This window comes from Pholis gunnellus, assembly GCF_910591455.1.
Source record: "Pholis gunnellus genome assembly, chromosome: 10".
Taxonomy (NCBI): domain Eukaryota; kingdom Metazoa; phylum Chordata; class Actinopteri; order Perciformes; family Pholidae; genus Pholis; species Pholis gunnellus.
Genome location: NC_136537.1, coordinates 6,424,826 through 6,444,229, shown reverse-complemented (window position 1 = coordinate 6,444,229; position 19,404 = coordinate 6,424,826). Strand labels below are relative to the sequence as shown.

The 19,404-nt window shown below is 45.0% G+C and overlaps 1 protein-coding gene across 1 annotated transcript in view; it reads right to left on the bottom strand.

Moving 5' to 3' along the window:
- The window catches only part of aff2 (AF4/FMR2 family, member 2), a gene marked incomplete at both ends in the record, with an annotated part of 136,207 nt that overhangs the window by 18,577 nt on the left and 98,226 nt on the right, over positions 1–19,404 (bottom strand). Inside the window, 7 exons of the mRNA XM_079167445.1 lie at positions 1,663–1,778; positions 1,918–2,952; positions 6,671–6,875; positions 8,244–8,459; positions 8,605–8,755; positions 8,863–8,965; positions 9,424–9,538. Coding sequence (XP_079023571.1) covers positions 1,663–1,778; positions 1,918–2,952; positions 6,671–6,875; positions 8,244–8,459; positions 8,605–8,755; positions 8,863–8,965; positions 9,424–9,538 — 1,941 coding nt within the window. The remainder of the gene's footprint in view (positions 1–1,662; positions 1,779–1,917; positions 2,953–6,670; positions 6,876–8,243; positions 8,460–8,604; positions 8,756–8,862; positions 8,966–9,423; positions 9,539–19,404) is intronic.

The window sequence follows — 19,404 nt, the reverse complement described above, 5'->3', positions numbered from 1 at the left end:
AGTTAGCAGGCTAGGTAACGTTAGCTAATGCAGGTTAGCTCTTTAGCTGCAGCACATTAACCAGCATATAAACTGAAAATGTCACTTTGCTTTGTTTGGACACTGGTGTGGTCTCAACTCCTCAATATCACTAACAACACACTGCTGAAGATGGCGTGCTAGCTATGTGCTAGCTACATGACAAGCTACAGTAAGTTTGTTTCCTTTGTATCACGTTAGCGACAATTAGCCTGCTGCTGCTGTCAATCAATGAAAACAAACATGGACACGTCTCTCTAGTTGGCTGAGAGGAAAAGGAGTATTTCTGATATTTTCTCAAAATATTTTCTCCCCTTCCTATCAGTGATAAAATAAACTATTAATAATGCATTTAAAAGACACATTGACATTATGTTTTTACTACAAAAAGGGATGACTTCAGATTTAGAAGACTATTTACGGTCTTTGCTGAATTTTAATATGCTCAAACGCTCCAAAACAAACACATCTAAACCAAGCCTTTCCGGGGTCAAAAGGTTGTCCCTTAACATAAGTCTTTTCTTATTATCTGTTGTCAAAATACGACCTGTCTGATTAAAACGGGGTGATAATAACTGTCAAAAGCCACAGTTTAGAAATTGCTGAATGGGTCTGAGCAGGATGATCACATCATCCAGTTTACAGCTTCCATAAAAAGCCTCTTGGATGATGAACAGACACTCTGGGATGTCTGCCGTACAATGTCACGGGTTCAAGTCCAGGTCGCCCCTCTCTCCCTTCTGCGCGTCCTTTGATGACGCCGTGATGCTATAAAAATATTTCCTCTGTGGCTGTCACGTCGAGGCTTATTTATAGCGACAGCCGGCTTAGTCTGTTTTTAATAATTCACACGGAAAGCTGAAATTCACTTTGTCACTCTGGTGTCACAGTGTGGATTGAACTCACCTCTGTGGTGACTTCAACGCCACACTGAAAATGCTAAGCCTGCCTCAAAATACTCCGTAAACTTGTCTGATTACCTCCACCAGCGTCAATCCCAGGAACATGGGAATGTGGCGTTCGGGGGGGAAAATGGGGAAAGGCAACACTGAGCATTTTTCAGTTCTCACAGTTTATGTCATGCGGACATGTTTATTGGAAAGTAAGGTCTTTTAAATCTTGATTCACCATGAATGTGATTACCTGTCCTCCCTGTTAAAGCTGGAGCGCAGGACTTTAACATATAAACATCTGTTACAATCAAGCTCTTGCCAAACGAGTTCACACAATGCTGATTAAGGCTATCGCCGTCATTAAAGGCTCTCTGTATTTCGCACAATACCGGAGTTGTTGTATCTGTGTGTCCGCCCAGCCAGAGCTAAACGGGGTAGGAAGGAAGGTGGGGGTGAGACCATATGGACGGAGTATCAGCTCGGAAAAGCTCAAAAGATACGGCGGTAAAATCCTAAGAAGTAAAAAAAAAGACAGCTATAAGACAGCGAGGACAAACATCTCGAGCATATGTTATAAGCTGCGTCGACAGTGTTTTGTGTAATTACTCCCACCGCCAGTAGGGGGACACAAACATACCGCACCCCAGCTTTAACTGACATGGTTTGGAAAGACACAAGTAGTGCTGTGGAGCAATGTTTTCCCGAGTGGGTCCCTGTGTGAGTACTGTCTTGAGTAAAGTACGGTACTCACTCTGCTGAGCTGTTCTTGTGGTTGTGTATCGGAGAGATGCAGGGCGGGAGGAGCTGACAGTCTTTGTCCAATCGCAGCTTCTTATTGCCGTTGACCGACGACTCAGTGTGGTCCGCCTGGAACACAGAGGACAGAAAACACACAGTATTTAAGTACAGTATTTACATTTGAGAGAGAAAGGACACAGATTGGGTAGTAAAATATATATGAAAAAAAAAAGGGGACTTAAACAGGGAGAATCCGACGCCACAACACCTTGTGTTTCCTCTTGCTCTTGTTGGTGTGTTTCTCTGTTGGGACCGCCATGTTTCCGGCGGCCTGCCTCCTGTGTTTGCTCTCCGTCCTCCCTGCCAGCCTGGGATTACTCTGCTCTTGCACAGGGGGGTTGTCCAGGACCCCCGGACCTTGGCACGCCTTCTCTCTGTCCCGCCCCGCCGTCCGTTCCCTCTCCCCGAGCACCGATCGGTCTCTGTCCTCTCTGTCCGTCTGCCTCTCTCTCTCCGTTAATCTGTCTCTGTCACCTTGCCTCTCTCTGTCCTGCCCCAGCCGCTCGTTCTCTTCCTCCTGCTTCTCCCCTTTAGGAGGCTTCTGCTTCTCCCTCAGCCCCGGCCACTCTCTCTCGGCCTGCTTCTGTCTCTCCCTCTCGGGCGCCCCTATCCTCTCCCCCTGTCTCTCCCTGTCCCTCCCCTCGCTCCCGTCCCTTTCGGCCAGTCCCGCTCTGGATCTTTCCCCCAAACCCTGGCCAGGCACCCTGCTGAGCAAACTCAGCTCGATTTTCACCCATAAACTCTGGATCTCTTGGTATTCCCTCAAGGGGGACGGAGGCACCTCGTGTCCCACGTTGGGAGGCGGCGACATGGACACCGGGTCTTTGCGTTGACCTCCTAACCCTCCGGGGTCAGGAACAGAAGTGCCAAATGAACCAGTTATGTTGCTAATGCTGAGGGCGTTACTGCTGCCGATGGCACCACCGCTGATGCTACCGTTACTGCTGCTGCTGCTACCGTTCGTGGTCACACCGCCACCGTCTTTGACTCGGAGGCCCTTCCCTCCGAACGCTCCCAGGCTCCCCGCGGACCCGAGGCACGGGGGTAGAGGAGGCGCGTGCGTGTTGGACAGTGTCTGCGTGTTGATGGCCGATCGCGTCGTCTGAGGCGGCAGCGCGGGGATTTTGAGGGCTTCCTCCGAATCCGAGTGGCATTCGGAGGACGAGGAGGAGGAGTCCGTCTCGATGAATTCGCGGGACTTGGGTGTGATCTTGGTGTTCGGACCTCTGTGTTTCTTCTTGTCCTGTTTGAAAAGGTTGGAAAGGGACAAAAAGAGAGTGAGCTCTGGGATGATTTAATAACACGGCTAATGATTCATATTCATATGCGGTGACCTATGAGAATCACTGTGGCTGCGGATCAGGAAAGCGCACACAACAACACAGACTTTTAATCACTCTATGTGTAAAACTACTACCGCGATTAACAAAACTGGCTTTTTTTTCTTAATCTTTTGCTATCTCAGTGAAAATAAACCTCGCTGATATGATATCAGCCGAAGCGTTTTTAAAGAATCAGTCACGCTAAAAATATATATATATGACTGCATGTGATCATATCATGCAAATAAGGCAGCACACGCTTGTTCTACTAATCTGAGGAGTGAAATGAAACATGTCTGACTGTCTAATTTCATACCAGTCACACGACTGAGCACAGGCAGTCTGACGACACATGCGGATGTGTTTTGCGTCTCTCGTTTTGAATTATTTCCCTGCATGTAAACGCAGATTTTCCAAAAAGATAAAGTTGATCTTTATCACAGGTCCGCTGAAGGTTCCTCCCCACTGATGGTGTTCAGCCCTGATTGCTGCATTTCCGACAGTCCTACGGCTTTCAGGCGTACGAGTCCCGTCCCGAGAGGAAGATGCCTTTTCTAAAAGCTGCAACACATCGCCGAGTGATGTCAGTGACCTTTAAGCACCGCAAACACTCAAAGTGCAGAATTGCAGCCATTAGAGTGACACAGTTATATCAGGAGTATTAATACTCTTTCTCTTGTTCTCTCTCGTCTCCATTTGCTGCTGTGACAGCACACCTCCAGCCTTTAAAGAGGACTTCTCCCCCGGCCTCAGAGACCAGCACAGCTGGATACAGAATCCCTTTTGCCAACCATCCCGAGGATGTAATTGAGGGTCTCGCCTCCAAGCAGCAGACCGACCCTGACGATCTATCCTGTGATAGCTCTTTGAAACCCGTTTCTACAGAAGGCCCTTTGACTGGTCGGTTGCGTGTGGCTGAAGAATACCCAGAGCTCTGCAACCAAGGCGACGCGTGTCTGATAGCGTTTGCCACAGCGTGTCTCCGTGAAGCTTGTGGCCTTAAAGACGGAGCACAGGGAGGCGCTGGGTGTTGAGTCTATTCAGCCAGACTTCAAAGCCCCGACGGCGTCACTGCAGCAGCATCCTCTTCCTCATTAAGCCCCGACGGTGAGCCTGTTGCATCACACCATCAACGGACTACGTTCACGATGTCATTCAATATAAATGTAGCTGTCCAAATGTCACCCAGACATTGTGGTTCAACACAGAGTCGTGGATTTTGATGCAATATATTCGTGTATTTTCAGACAGTATGTACTGTTATTTGGGTACAATGTATTTGTAAATAGAAAGTATCTTATCATGTTTAGCTGTAACAGACTTGCTGTCTTTCTCTCTGCTGTGTCTCTCTCTCCCTTCCTCCCAATTTAAATTTATATCATAATAATATCATGACAGAAATAATAAGGGGGTTTTGCTGAATTTTTAGGGCGCCTCAGGCCTCCAAAGTTTGTGACGCTCTGCTTTGAAGCACAAATCTGGAGGTCATCAAATCAAACCCTGTTGAAATACCAAAACCGTTGGTTCCTACTGAGGACGTACATTTGAACAAACACACCACAATTTCCTAATTGCCTGAAACAGCTGAGCATTGTAGTGTTTAGCAAAGATTACTCAAACAGGAGGAGATAGTGGATTGGTTGGGGACTATATTTTCGGCTGCGGATTAATACATGTTTGGTGCTTTATTGAAAAGCAGAATATATTTTAGAATGAACTACGGTGCCCATGCTTGTGGCCTGTTGTTTAAAACGATGGAGTGCTATTGCACAGAGAGATAAGATGCACCAGGCTTTGGTTAAGCAGATAATACAGCACAAGTGTAGACTCACTGTAATGTCATGCACCTCTCTATGTAAATGATGTAGAATCAACTACGACAGAATGGATGTAGATCGACAGCCGTTGACCCTCTGAACCCAAACATTTAAATTCTTTAAACAATCTCTATCGTAGCCAAAAGCTGTACAAAAAAAAATGACATTATCATTGAATATTCAGCTTTCCAAATGTCCTTGAACACATTTAAAGCTTTAAAGTTATACACAGTAGTGGAGGTAAAGCTTTGCAGTGGGATAAGTGGAATTATTATTTTGTTGTTAATTGTGTTGTCCTGAAACCAACTATTCCATAAAAAAGAAATAAAAACACAACGAGCTGATAAGTGGGCGTTCAGTGAGAGAATGAGTCTGGAGCTGTGAATGGTTGTCAGGCCGACTGAACCTCAGCCTGCTGCTGCTGACGAGTTGGCAGACGTCAGGGTCAGACATGTCACTCTCTGGTCACTTCCTAAGCCTGTTACACGAGCCTCCGTTTGTTAGTCGCTTCTGTCCAAACGCGCTTTCCATTGTTTCAGTATTGCAGACAGCCGGCTGCCAATTTGTCTCGGAGGAAATTTGTCTTTCAATGCAAACAAACGACACGATGTGAGACTCCGCTGTCATAAAGGTCACGAAAGATCAAAACATGGCACATCCTAAAATCAACTCCAGAGACTGTCGAGAGCTGCCTCACTTCTTTTGTTCTTCTAAAGTTGACTGCGAACGTTCATCTCTCGTCAATCCCCATTTACACACTGCTAACAATATCACGTTGGAGCATTTTATTAATGACGACAGTTTGAGATGTTGACGGTTTGGTTTTGATTTGATATCATTCAATTCATTTTACTTAGAAGTAGAATTACAGCCTCCACCAACCAGACGAGTTTCAGTTTACATCCGCGTCACACCGTGACACCTTTGGCAACCAGTTCAGCTCATCCTCGAGTCCAAGTGAACATTTGCGCCAAATTTGAAGAAATTCCCTCCACGCATTCCACAGATATCGTGTTCACGAGAACGGGACCGAAGGACTGACAGGCGACCCAACAACACGATACCTCCGGCTGCGGCTGTCACCATCGGAGGCATAAAAACTCCACATTTCTTTTTCAGTCACAGTAAAGTGGAGATGAAAGATATTTCCATCTTCTGTGGCCATTTTCCTGCCCTAATTGTTATATAATCTTCATTCTTGTCCGTCTCTATCTGTGCCTTTGTTACATAAAGCCAGTTTACTACAAGTGGTTTTCTTCTGTTTCTTTCTCTTCCATTCGTTCTCCTTGAAACTACCCAATCTTCATAAAACCACACAGTGTTCACTCATTATCGGCGGAGACGATGGCCGACGATTTAGCTCCATCTCTTTGACTCCCTCTCTCGCTTTCCATATTTCGATAAAACCAGCCAGCGTTGAGCCGTAATGGTCATGTGATAATACCGTTTTTATCCTGTAGAAGTTTATGGCTCGGACAAATTGTCCGCAGACAATAAGGACGAGGTGACCATCGCGGGACACACGGACAGAGTTACATGTGCGTTTCTTTACATATTCCAAGATGTTGAGAAGTGAAGGGTAAATGTCCCAAGGTGCTCGTGTCTTGTTCTTCTTTCCTCGGGAAAGTCATTTGACTGAAAAGAGGATTGTTGGATTAGCTTTCTGCCAGTCATAAATAATTACTGGATTAACTTTGAGGGATTAGTATTATTATGAGCAACAATTAATACCATCACTGAGAAGAAATATGGAGAAAACGTCTCCGTGCCCCATAAACCCACACTCACACTCACACGTGTCTCCCGCCACTCAGAAACAAACCTGGTTCACACTGACAGCAGGTGTGGGCGCGGGGGTTTGCTGTAGCGCTGCTGGTGGAGTAACTGAGCTGCTGTTTGAGTTGGTGGCACTGCGAGGTTCTTTCCTGGGGGCTGTTTTCCCACTGGGGGGTTTGCTTCGTGGCCTCGGGGGGTTCTGAAGCTCCAGGGAGGGGGGAGGCAGCAGGTCCTTCTCCCTAGCTGCAGGGCTGCAGGGGGGGGGACAAAGAGAAAGCATCACAAACCCTATTAGAGTCACCCTTGAGCAAGGCACTGCTACCGCCGCGCAGTATTACGCTGACAAACAGTAGACGATGATGCTCGCCGTGGCCAGCTGCAGGGGGGGAATGTGTGTTCAAATGAAATAAATATATCAGACAGCATGAAATAATTGAAAACAGCATGCGCTCAGCCAAACTTGTTTGGATGTGGAAAGCCTAACAACGGAAAAGGGGGAAGCGAAGAAGTGGTGGAGGGAGAAAAGAAGAAAGGAACGAAGCTGGGAAGTCTGTGTTTTTCTTCCAATTAGCCTCACATCAAGCGGAGCAGCCAGTTGTGCACGGCGTCTACTCAACCTGAGCATTTTTCCCCAACAGATGTGAGGATGACAGTGTTCAGTGCCTAGCTGCAAGGCAGCTCAGTGATCCACTAGAGCCCCCGTGAGCTCTCCATGCTAAAGCGACAGTGTCGCCTTAAAGGTGCTGAACATGAGATTGGGAGCATTTCTATCGGCTCTCAACGTGGTGACGGCTCGGGTTCGAGGCGCTGTTATTATCTGATATTACCCGTATGAGCGCAGTGCAGAGAGGCGGACGTGAGCTAGCCAGTGGGGCACGTCCACATGCCGTAAAACAGAATGTCTGCATGTATGCATTTCTAGCGACAAGTTGGAATGTGCTCAGGGCCTCACTGTAGAGATTGAGAGCGATTGGTTGAGTGGAGCAGCCATCAAAAAACAGACAGTTGAAAAGTTGATTACGGGGCGCTCTAGTCTTTTCGATCCATAACTTGCGGTGTCCCTCAGGGGAGTGTCCTGGGCCCCTTGTTCTTTTTATTACCATTTATTATTCAAAATCTTGACGACGCTGCACTATGCCACTGATAAAGATAAGACTAAAGTAGAGAATAGGTGGAAAAGTGGCTCTAATAAAGACATTCCTCAGTTGACGCTATTCATTTTTAGATATTGAATTAAACTGAGAAAATATCCTGAACTTTGAGTTTGTTTGTGACACATCGGCAAGAAGCTTCAGACTGCGAAAAAAACGAAGCTCACTGGGGTTGTGTCTAATTTACCTCCCCATACACATCTGGAACCGACTTCTTTTAAGTCTTAATTTTCCAAAGTAACAAAAACTAATTAGAGGTTCCCCTCAAAAAATGTGAAAAAAATCAAATTTCTGCTCAAATCGCCAAATATTTTGGTTTAATCAGTTGTTGTCGAGATCCACTAATAATGCTACATTTTAAATGAATGCAGAGTAAGCCTTACTTTTTTAGATAGAACCGCTAACTAATGGTTAACACATACAGCTCGGCCAAGATGTTCAGCAGGGACGGTGTCGTCTCTTCCTCACCTGTGCTGGTTTGTTCTGCTCCACGTCTGGCTCTGACTATCCTCCACGCTGTTCGACCTCTCCGTCCGTCTGGGCTGCTTCTTCCCCGTGGTGATCCTCCTCTGGGTCGCGACCTCCGGCCCTGACAACAGGCCCGGTGACATCCTCATCTTCGACCTCTGGCCCTCCCCTGAGGCCTTCTGGCTGAGCTTGGCCTTGGCCTTCTCTCTGCCTGGGCTGCGGGAGGCAAGAATTGGTCTTTTACAGTTAGAAACACATTTTTTTGTCAGTTGTTGCCGACAATTTGTTCATCCCTCCGTTAGTGTGTAGTTCATTAATTCGTTCTTTTGACAGATGTTGTTTTAAAAAAATCCCCTCCTACCAGAGCGCTCCCCTCGTATCCTTGTGTTCCACCGTTTGGGCAGCTGGAACCGGGGTGCTGCTGGACACGCAGGGCTTGGTCTTGGCGGCCGTTCCCACTCCTGGAGCTTCACTCCTGGGAGAGAAAGTCCCCGGACCCTGGGGGATGGAGCCTGGGCAGGGCACCATTGAACCAGTTTAAGTATTCCAGGTCAAACCAGATTATTATTATTATTACTGTAAACCATAGCACACAGTAGATGTTACTGTCCATACCAACCTGTGCCATGTTCTGTCTGAGGGGGAACCAGGGGTTTGGTTTGAGCTTGGACCTTATTCAACCAGCTGTCCAGCTGCCACTTGTTGGCAGAGGGGGGCTCAGGCTACAGGGGGGGGGGAAAAACGCATGAATAAACTTGACGGAGTTGTGAATTGTTTTAACATAATGCTGCATATGTGGTTACATGCTACTTCATGATTTAGCTTCATCTGCATGTCTCTCTCTTCGTCCTCTCGGCGGGTTTGACTGCAGAGGCTCGTGAAACCCGGCAGCGTCGAGCCATTAAAAATAAAGTGATAAATAATATTACAATTCAGCTCTCTGCAGTTGGGAGTTTTATGACTTTCAGAAGACCATCCAGAGACTGTGTGAAGAGACCGTTTAATGTACAGTCAGACACACTTCGACGCTATTAGTGGTGAGTCGGGAAGAATAAAAATGCTAAACAGGTGTTTTTTAACGCACACAGAAATCATGATAATTAGCTTAGTTCTTCACATGATCTTCACATGATTTAATTGATCAACGGTGTTTTCCACAGAGGCTCACTGGTCATCCTACCTCTGGAGTGTGTGTGCGGGACGCCTTATACTCGCTGTCACTGGAGCTGCTCTCTGATTCGTCTGTGTCCGACTCTGAGCTGCTCTCTGATTCGCTGCTGCTCCCTGATGCTCCACTAGGGAGGGAAGGAAGGAAGGAAGGAAGGAAGAAAGACATTTCTGTTAGTTATGTGCTTGTTTGAAAATCAAAGGATGTGTTTCTAGATCAACCTGTGACAAAACCTTCACGGGATCCACACCTCTAACGTGAGAGGACTCTGGAATTGATTCATGTCCAAGAAAACAAAGAATGTCGTACTTTCACAAGAGTCACTGTGACTTCTGACAGTTACATGAAGATTCACATTAACAGGGGGACCAGAGAGCGATTTGATATTTCTAAAATGAACCGGCTGCCAGCTCTATCTGGAGGAACTGAGAAGGAAAAAGAGTCAGAACACAAGATTCAACCTTATGCAGATGATGTTTTACTTCAGCTTTAAGGATCATCAAATGCACCAGCCAGCTTCAAAATGTTGGATATCTCAACCGTTATAAGAAAATAACATTTTTGACATTTATAAATAAAATAAAATGTTATATAAATCATGTTATGAATGATGTATGAACAGACCCCTCTGCAAAAACCTTCAGAATACTGAAGTAGATGTTGCATCTATTAGTCAAAACTAAGTTTTAACTGATAGATGTCACCATGCAGCATCCCCACAAGATTACCAACATTAAGACAATCTGCTTTTTTAGAATTTATTTTTCTTAAATGATATGTTTAAATATGCAAATGTTTAAATAGACAAAGTAGTAAAATAAACACATAAATGTGTATTTTGGACGTTTTCTGTCCACCAGTGTGAAAGAAGGCCGGTGTGTGAAATGCTGGGGTGTAAAACATCTTACCTTCTTTTAATATCACTCTCACTTACTTTGATATGAAATAATTGATTCGCTGCCTACATTTCAAATACTAATCAATTAGTTAGTTCCAGCTACTGCCAGTATTTTTATTTTGGATAACATTGTTTTGCAGCATCCCATAGTCAGTTCACACACAGTGCCGTACTCCTACAGGTCTATTGTTACTTCCTGTGGTGAGGTTCCTCAGAACACACAACCTCACCACAACACATTCATCTCATCTATGGACTTCAGAGGTTTGGGAACTTTTATCAGAAAACTACATCAAGATCATTTCTAATCGACTCGATTGGCAGAATAATCATCAGACTCTTAAGTAAAGAGGAGTTCTCACTGTCAATCTGTTCGGTTGTGATGTATCTCGTTTAACCGATTAAAAAAAGAAGAAAAAAGATAATGATTGGGGGAAGCCAGTCCCCCTGTCACTGATTCAATGAAAATGACACACAACATAATAATCGGCTATTATTAAACGCATAAACACAGCGTTTTCTGGACCTGTTCAGTCCTCTCCCTCAATCCTCTCCGGTGCTTCGGTCGGCCTCGTGTTCATCCATCCTTCCACGGTGCTTTGAAATGGCCTCCTAGAGGCAACACACCCGCTCGTCCCGACTTAAGAACACACACACACACACACACACACACACACACACACACACACACACACACACACACACACACACGCAGCTTGCGTGCACACACGCAGAAATTGCAATTACGTGTAGTTCTCTTTTTGCGTGTGCGTGTGCGTGTGTGTGTGTGTGCATGTAATTTCAGTTCAAGGCTGCCATCACAGCAGGCACCAATCTGTGTGAGCAGTCAAGCAGCAAATCCATCAACTGTTCCTGAGGCAGCCCTCGCACACACACACACACACACACACACACACACACACACACACACACACACACACACACACACACACACACACACACACACACACACACACACAGTGACAGATACTGTATGAAGGCAGTCTCTCTCTCAGCCGTGTTTTCTTCGTCTATCATTACTCATCTCTTCTCTTTGTCTCTCTCTTTCAATTTCAATTACATTCTCACCTCACTTTGCTCTATTAGCATCACCATTGAAACAATATTGGCAAAGAGTCGAGTTTATCTCCCTGTGTATACACACACACACACACACACATATATATATATATATATATATATATGTGTGTGTGTGTGTGTGTTTTTGGGTCTTCCCTATGCAGACCCTCCCCCGTCAAATCACAGCAGAGAATGTTCTCTAATCACATGAGAAAGCTAGCTAGATTCAGATTTGACTGAACAATGCAAATAGCTACAGAGAATAGCGAGATCTTGTCCGTCTGCGGTTTCATCAAATCAGCATCACAATAAGACACAAAGTGTAATCAGATGTACAAATCCCATTCAGAGAGTTATTGTTCGTTACGTTCGGCCGTCTCTCAAAGCGGGACCTTTTCAATTTCTCTCATGTTTCAAAACAACCAGGGGGACGTTATTGATGCACATCCAAACTAAAATCGGCATTCTATTACTGCAGACAGGGAAATGACAAAAAACAACAGGAGAGCTGAAGACGAGGCTGCAAGAGAAACATCTGCCACTTTAAGAACTGATCACAGTCAGTAATTGATTCTTTTTGCCCCTTAGGTGCAGCGTAACGAGCTGTGAACACCACACTGACCATAAAAGGTGTTACGTCAAACCTTCACGTTGAGACGTTAGCGTTCCCTTTGCGTGTTTCTGCTCACCTGATGTATATGAATATCAGCACAGTGTTGACACTGTGCTGAGCTCCGGCTCTCTAGCTGCTAATTGTATCCGTCTGCCTGTTTGGTGCTGAGCAAAGCTGCTGCTAAAACGCTCTACTCAGCTGGGGGGAAACTGCCGAGTCAGGTGATAATTCTCTGCGGGACACCATTCACATTACACAACACAAACACACTTGACTGGCGCTGCTTTAAACACGCCGTACTGCCATGTGCAGAGCACGTAGAATGGAGGAACTAACATTTTATTGGCATTGAACGCTATATGATCAGTAAATTGAGATTTCAAACACCATCAGTATGCATCATCGCTGGCAGCTGTGCGACGTTCATTTTGGCATCTATCATCTATAAAATGATGCGCTCTGCGTTGTGCGACTGTTACCAGGAAGTAAGTACAATGTAGGCTATTTATTATGTTCCATTGTTGGTATTTCGGAAGCCCGATATCACGATTCACTGAAGGACTGAGTGGACTTCTGCGGACGCTAACGCTGCACATATTACAATTGGTTTGAGTCTGAAACCCCCCGCTGGGGTTGGAATGCACCGCTGACTGCGCAGCCAAGCAAAGAGCGTCTCGGTGCTCCTGCGCTATTGGCACCTATCTAAATGAGGCAGTACGCAGACATTTGGCACCAAATTGGGCCCAATCAATGCAAATGATCCTCTTATTGCAAAAAACAGTCCACTTCACGAAGATCAGTGCTTACAGCCTCACGAGGTTACAAAGCAATAACTAGCATCTTCAGAGAGTTCGGTGGTCAATGAAGCACATTTATGAGGCGTGTCATGTCCTGACATTCCAGTGGTCACGGCAGATTAAATCCCAAATAGGGGTTTCCCTCTTCCATGTTTAAATTCCTCGCCTGAAATTTTGACGGATGCATCGCCTGCACGCCACGATATTGTTATTGCCGACTGTGCTATTGGCGCAGAGGCAACATTTATACTTTGCCATCTGACACATTTGCGACCGGACGCCAAAGAAAAAAAGGGGCAAATTGCACTCGGCTGCAACACTTTACGGGCGTGTGTGTCCCCTGTGATATCGTTACATATCGTAATATCGGACCTTGAGACGGGGGAGATGGCGGAATTCATGGCGCTGTCAGCGGCCGCCATCCATTCTTTGTGAATTGGCCGGGCAGTTGGACGCGGCCATTCTCGTCAAACGTGATCTGGGGGTTTTATTTCAGATTGGTCCGACGTTCTTGTTTGCTTTTAAAAAAGTACCACATCCATGTTCTACTGGCCCATAATGAATGCGTGCTGTTCATCAGCTGCCGCCGCTGCACGAAACACAAACAAGATGTAATCTGACAAGTTACATGTAAAAACCACTGAGACGTAACGTCTCTTGGATCAGGACTGCCAAACACTGTTTCCTTCTTTTTTTTTTTTTCTTACAGTGAACAGCCTGTTCGTACATGGATTACTGGAAGGCTGAGACAGAGATTGCAGACAGATGGCGATACGAAGCCGTATCCTGGACTTGTGGTGGGGCCGGTTCTAAAATGTCCCTTACTGGCCGTAAAATCTTCCGATATGTAACTAAAGAGTCCTGTGAGTCAGCAGCAGCTCTCTGTTGTAGTATAGACGCATTACTATTCTTGATTCACATCCAAAAGACCTCACTGACCAGACCAGCACAACTACACTAATGTTTTTACTCATCTCTTGAACTGACAACTTTTTTTGGATGAGCAAACAGTTCGAGACAAGATAAAAGTGTGTGCAGAAGCGCTCGCTGAGGGCCCTTCAATCCACTCTTTTCTGAGCATAAGTCAAGTTTTCTGTTTGACCTGATAAAAGCAAAGTGCCAAAAATGGAGAGACTTGGCAAATAAATGGTGACGTTAACGAAGCAACTGACTTGAACCTTCTGGTACATTAGCATCGGAAACTAATATTGAAATCACTCTTTCCACATGGCTGTTGGTTTGAGCTTTGACTGGAGCTCTCATGACTTCCTCATCTTGTTGCAATGGTCGACTGGAGAATTACTACCACCAGCTGTTCATCTCTGTGCTCCCAAATCCTAATATTCTCATAACACCAGTGGGAGGAAAAGATCCCGGACTGGCTGCAGGCAGGATTTTAAAATACGTCTCACAACTTTGTCTCGGTTTTCCCTATAATTACGACCAAATCACAGTTTGTTTCATGGAAATGATTAGGAAACTAGGGACTTAAGCATGAAATAAAGTGTGAAAATAAAGGTTGAAATGCTGTTTCAAAGCCCAGCATACAGAGTCTGGGGAACGACAAATATCAGATCTAAAAAAAACAAACACTGAAGTCAACGGCAGCCGCGGTCCTGGACAGCAACATTCCAGTGTAAGTTCTATTTTTCATAGAAAAGCAGCACTTCTTCCTCCCGGAGAATAACAATCCACTAAATCTACACTGAATGGGGAATGATGTGCAGCCAGGCTGGACCGGAGACGGCTTCTCATTGCGGACACAAAGGATAACACCGGTCGCTTTTCACCTGAAGCACCTTATTGTTTGAGGAGCGCCAACATGTGAACTCTGGGAAAGGAATCGCTTTCCCCCCCGGTGGGCGAGCCCACTTTGTCGATACGACATTTGGCAAGAAATCAAGGTTTAGAGCAAACATCAACCGAGTGGATGAGATCGTATTCCTGGGATGTGTCGTGTACAACAGTGCAGAGGAGAACGTCTGCCGCCTTTAATTCTTTATCTTTGCCGCCCTATATTCACAACGTCTCTTCGGCGTGATGAGAGAAACTCTCCCGATGGGTCGTACGCGCGGTATAAAATGGTGCGAGGCCCATTTAATAGATTCGATGCTACTCTTTTTTTTATTGCGTATTCATTTGCCAAAAAAAAAAGATAACACTGACTGGAAGCATGAGACGAGTCTATATTTCCCCACACTGATATGTTTGTGTGTTTTCCTTTTTGTTTAAATAGCGCCGTGTGAAGTCAAAGGACGGCGCGAGCGTCTCTTCCTCTCGATGGGATTTTTTCAAACGAGTGCTCTCTAGCCCATTTCATTCTGGCAACACAAACAGTATGTGCTGGAAGAACAAGATGAAAGGAGATGAATCTGAGTGTGTGTGTGTGTCTACATCTGGCTCGCTTTCCTCGTTTTCTTTTTTCTTCATTTCTTTTCTCAGAAATCAGCCGTCAGCCGTCGGAAATAATTTAATGCCGTCGTCGGTGCCAAATTAAAATGCAACGCCAGCTGGTGCCGACCGACGGAGTTCTTAACAGGACATTTACGGTTCATTTCTGCGATGTTTTGCTGAAGTTGAGACGTACAAACTTCATCCAGGAGTGAACTCGTTGTCAGTTTTGACAGAATATATGCAGGTGGGTATGTCTGCATCTTCTCCTCAGTTAGGCCGGTAAAGTTTTCTCTCAGCTCTCATTATAATCTCGATATGCTTTATGTTGGCTCATGCATCTAGAATGTATTTCCAGCTCTATGTAACAATGCAGGGCATTTGGTCCGTGTTCCACACGGGTGTCTTCCTGTCTCTTCTCTATCTCCTCCATCAGTGCAGGTCTTCTGTGTGTTTAGGACGCGGAGCCTTTCACTCTCTCTCTATTTTCCGTGTTGCATAAGCAACACAGATGCGACTTACAAAATAACCTTTGTCAGATCTCCGGGCTCCGGCGGAGGCTTCGGTGTCTTGTCTTGTTTATTTGCGTGATAAAAATCACAAGCGCAGCAGGGAAATGAAAGCCCTCACAGCCTCGACGGGGAGAAAAAAAAAAAGCGATCTGTTGGTTTGATATGTCCAGCGGGCCTCGCAGGACCCAACACGACACCCACATTGCTGGCGAGCGGGCGGCTATTGAGCTCGCGGCCGCACTTTGGTAAACAGCGACTCGCTAACATCTGCCAGTGTTCGGCGCCGTCGACGAGGTCAAGTGGAGAAGAACGGGCGTGCGAGCGGATAAAACGTCTGTTCACGGTTACACCTGAGGGTCACCTGTAAAAAGACTGCTGTGTGGAGGCAGGTCAGCTCACTTGTGTTATCAGCAAAAGGCCTCCTCTGAGGCTGTGTTCACACACACACACACACACACACACACACACACACACACACACACACACACACACACACACACACTAAACTCTGACTGGAATGAAAGGCGTCTCTGTCTGTCTGTCCTTGGATTTTCTCTGCAACCGTTCATCCCATCGACTTCTCACTTGGCGGGTGTGTGTTGCCGATGACCCGAGGAAGTGCCGTCTGGAGTGTGAGCTCTTGAGATCTAAGGGAGATCTATTAGTGGTGCGTTACGTAGACGCTGTGATAACGGAGAGGGGAGCCCTATTAACCGCTACATGGCGTGCAGCTCGCTACAGTCGAGTTCAAAGCTGCAAAAGATGAATCGACTAATTGTATTTGCTGTCAACTATTAAATGAATCTCCAACTATTGTGATAATCCATTCATCAACTGATTCCATAAATGAATATTGTCTGGTTTCTTTACTCTATGATGGTAAACGGTATATCTTTAAGACATTTGGGAAACATTCATTCATATTTTTTCACCTTTTTTTACATTTTAGAGGCCAAACAATTATCGATTAATCGATGAAATGATCTGCAGATTAATCAGCAATGAAGATAATGGTAGGTCGCCGCCCTAGTTGAGTGTGAAGTTGTTTGGACACGAGAGAGCTGAGAGCAGACAAGTCGGAGAACAAGCTATCGGCTAGTTTTGAGCGCGTGAGGCCACTGGGGTGCTAACGTTTGGCGATGCAACGTCATGTTCATTGGCCAATCAAATGCATGATACAATCAAAGTACAAGATTACTTTGATTGGTGTGTGTGTGTTTCTACTGTTGACCTTGTGATCATCACGACAGGACAACATGATGGTCTCTGTGATAAGCGTCTGTCATGATGCTATAAACGGCTGAGCAGTGATGTATCCTCAGACTGGACTTCCTGCTGCATATTTCATTGTCTCGCCACACACACAGTACTGTTTTCAGTCTGAATGCACCAGAATCCATTTTGAGCTCCAACTTGAAAGAAGTTACTAATTGAAATGAAACTATACATGTTTGTCTTTATAAGACAGTAAACTAGCAAGTAGACATTTAGCCAAGCAACCCGAGATCAATACTGAAATAGTGTGACGAGCTCAGCACATATTTGAACTGTGAGTTCAGCGACATTTCCTCTGCAGTACGTCTCCAGTCCTCATTACAAAGACATTTACAGAGTTCACTGCTCTTTACCTCGAGTCAAAAGTTGGGTCTGCGTTTTCAGCCACTTATGCTACGGGTCTATTTTATGTGAGTGAAATGTTTGAGTGATGTAAAACCTGCATTCCCAACAGTCGCAGCGGGATTAAGTACAATCCTGTGTGATGAATTTTGGTGGAAATGTGAGTTGGTCTCTCACGATTACTACTGTTGTTGGACGATATATTGTCCCGGGAATAATTGCGATAAAAGATATTATTTGATGTCATTTTTATCAACATTTTATGCAGCTGAGAAAATGATAATATAACAGCAACAATAATGCAAGTACACGCTTTCAAAGAGCAATTAAAAGGTGAAAGAAATATGAATACATCCTAAATAAAGCGAACCTAGATTAAATGAACCCACACAGGCAGAGCATAATAAATAAAATGGGCTCTCAGGCTCGGGTAATATAAAAAGTGCAACGTCTGCGGTTTATTCTGGCATCAGGTTGGCGGCATTCTAATGGAAACACACATGCACGTAAATATCAAGTTGAGCTAAAATAATAAAAGTCACGCCCGTATATCTCTCGATGAGTCGATTAAGGTAATTATGATATTTGATTGTACTTTAGAATGCCACCTGTAAGTTATGTTCATCTTCAAGCTGTCCTTTGTATCAAGTTTGAACTTTTCTTCTTCTTTTGACTTTTGCACCAAAACACAAGCAGCACGACGTCCCTCAGGATTCAGCAGCGGGTCTGATGTTTACTTCAGCGGACGGTCTGGTCGCCTGAGACAGGATGTCAGGAGCGCTCTCCCTCCACAGACTGACACTTCTCATGTTCAACCTTGACTCGGGCACATTTCTTGTTTACCACCTGTAGCTATTGATTGTGTCCTGAAGGCTCTTTCCTCCCTGGTGCACTCCTCAACCTCCACCAGACTCGGCTTTATTTTTTTATTTGGAAAGAATCTGTTGAAGTTTTGAGATTGATCTGGTTTTATATTTCATCCTGTTTGTGGGAAAACATCAACAGTATATTGAAAACACTTATTTTACTCATGGCAACAGCACTCGGATTCAGAAGAGAAAACTATTTCTTATGTATTTTCAGTAAGTTTTGAGTACAGTAGCTTTAATGTACGCACATACAAGCCACTAATGAAGTTCAATCCTCACTTTACTACTTACAGGTACAGAAATATTACACGGGTTTAACTTTCAAGGCAAATTCTGATATTTTTTAGACAGTTTTAAACTAACTATAATTACTGCCCTGCTGTTATATGGCTTCGCCAACCAGACCTGTTGCACTTTACATCCATGTTTGTCTTTAATGTATCGCTCCATCATTTCATCCTTTTAGACATTTAAGTTAAATTGTCATAATTAGCAGATGAATTCTTGAGTTATGGTCCAAAACGTGTTTTATCAGGTGACAGTGACCTTTGACCACCAAATTCTGATCAGTTCGTCCAAGTTGATGTTTGTGCCCAATTTTCAGACGTCGCCTTCACAAGAATGGGACGGACGTGAGGTCACAGTGACCTTGAACTATGACCTCTAAAATTGAATCATTTCATCCTAGAGTCCAGGTGGAGATTTGAGGAATTGAAGAAATTCCCTTTAAAGGCTTTGAGGAGACTGGACCGGACTACCCAAAAAGATAAGTCCGTCTCGGAAGCACAAAAAGGAACGAGAATAAAAGTGCTTTAGTATTCTCAGGCATACTGTGCAGAGTAGGAACGGCTTTGAAACGACATGTGGCGCATAATAAAAGGAGAAAATTAAATAGTTAGCAGTTAAATGATCAAATAAAATGTGAAATTGTGTTCGGTTGGTGGCGAGTCCAGAATGAATTAAGAGGGAGGGGTTGTGCTCGGAGAAGTCATGACCTCAGTATTTCTAAAATCCACATGAATGTTTGATTTGACTCTTTTGTCAGAATAGTCTGGTAATTCATTTATTGACGCATTGTGAGCACTCCAGCCTCACAGCTAGAGGGTCCTGGGTCCCTTCTATGACGAGTGTGCACGTTCTCCCCGTGTCAGCGGGGCTTTTCTGCGGCTTCCTCCCACAGTCCACACACATGCGGGTTAGCCGGTGACTCTAAACT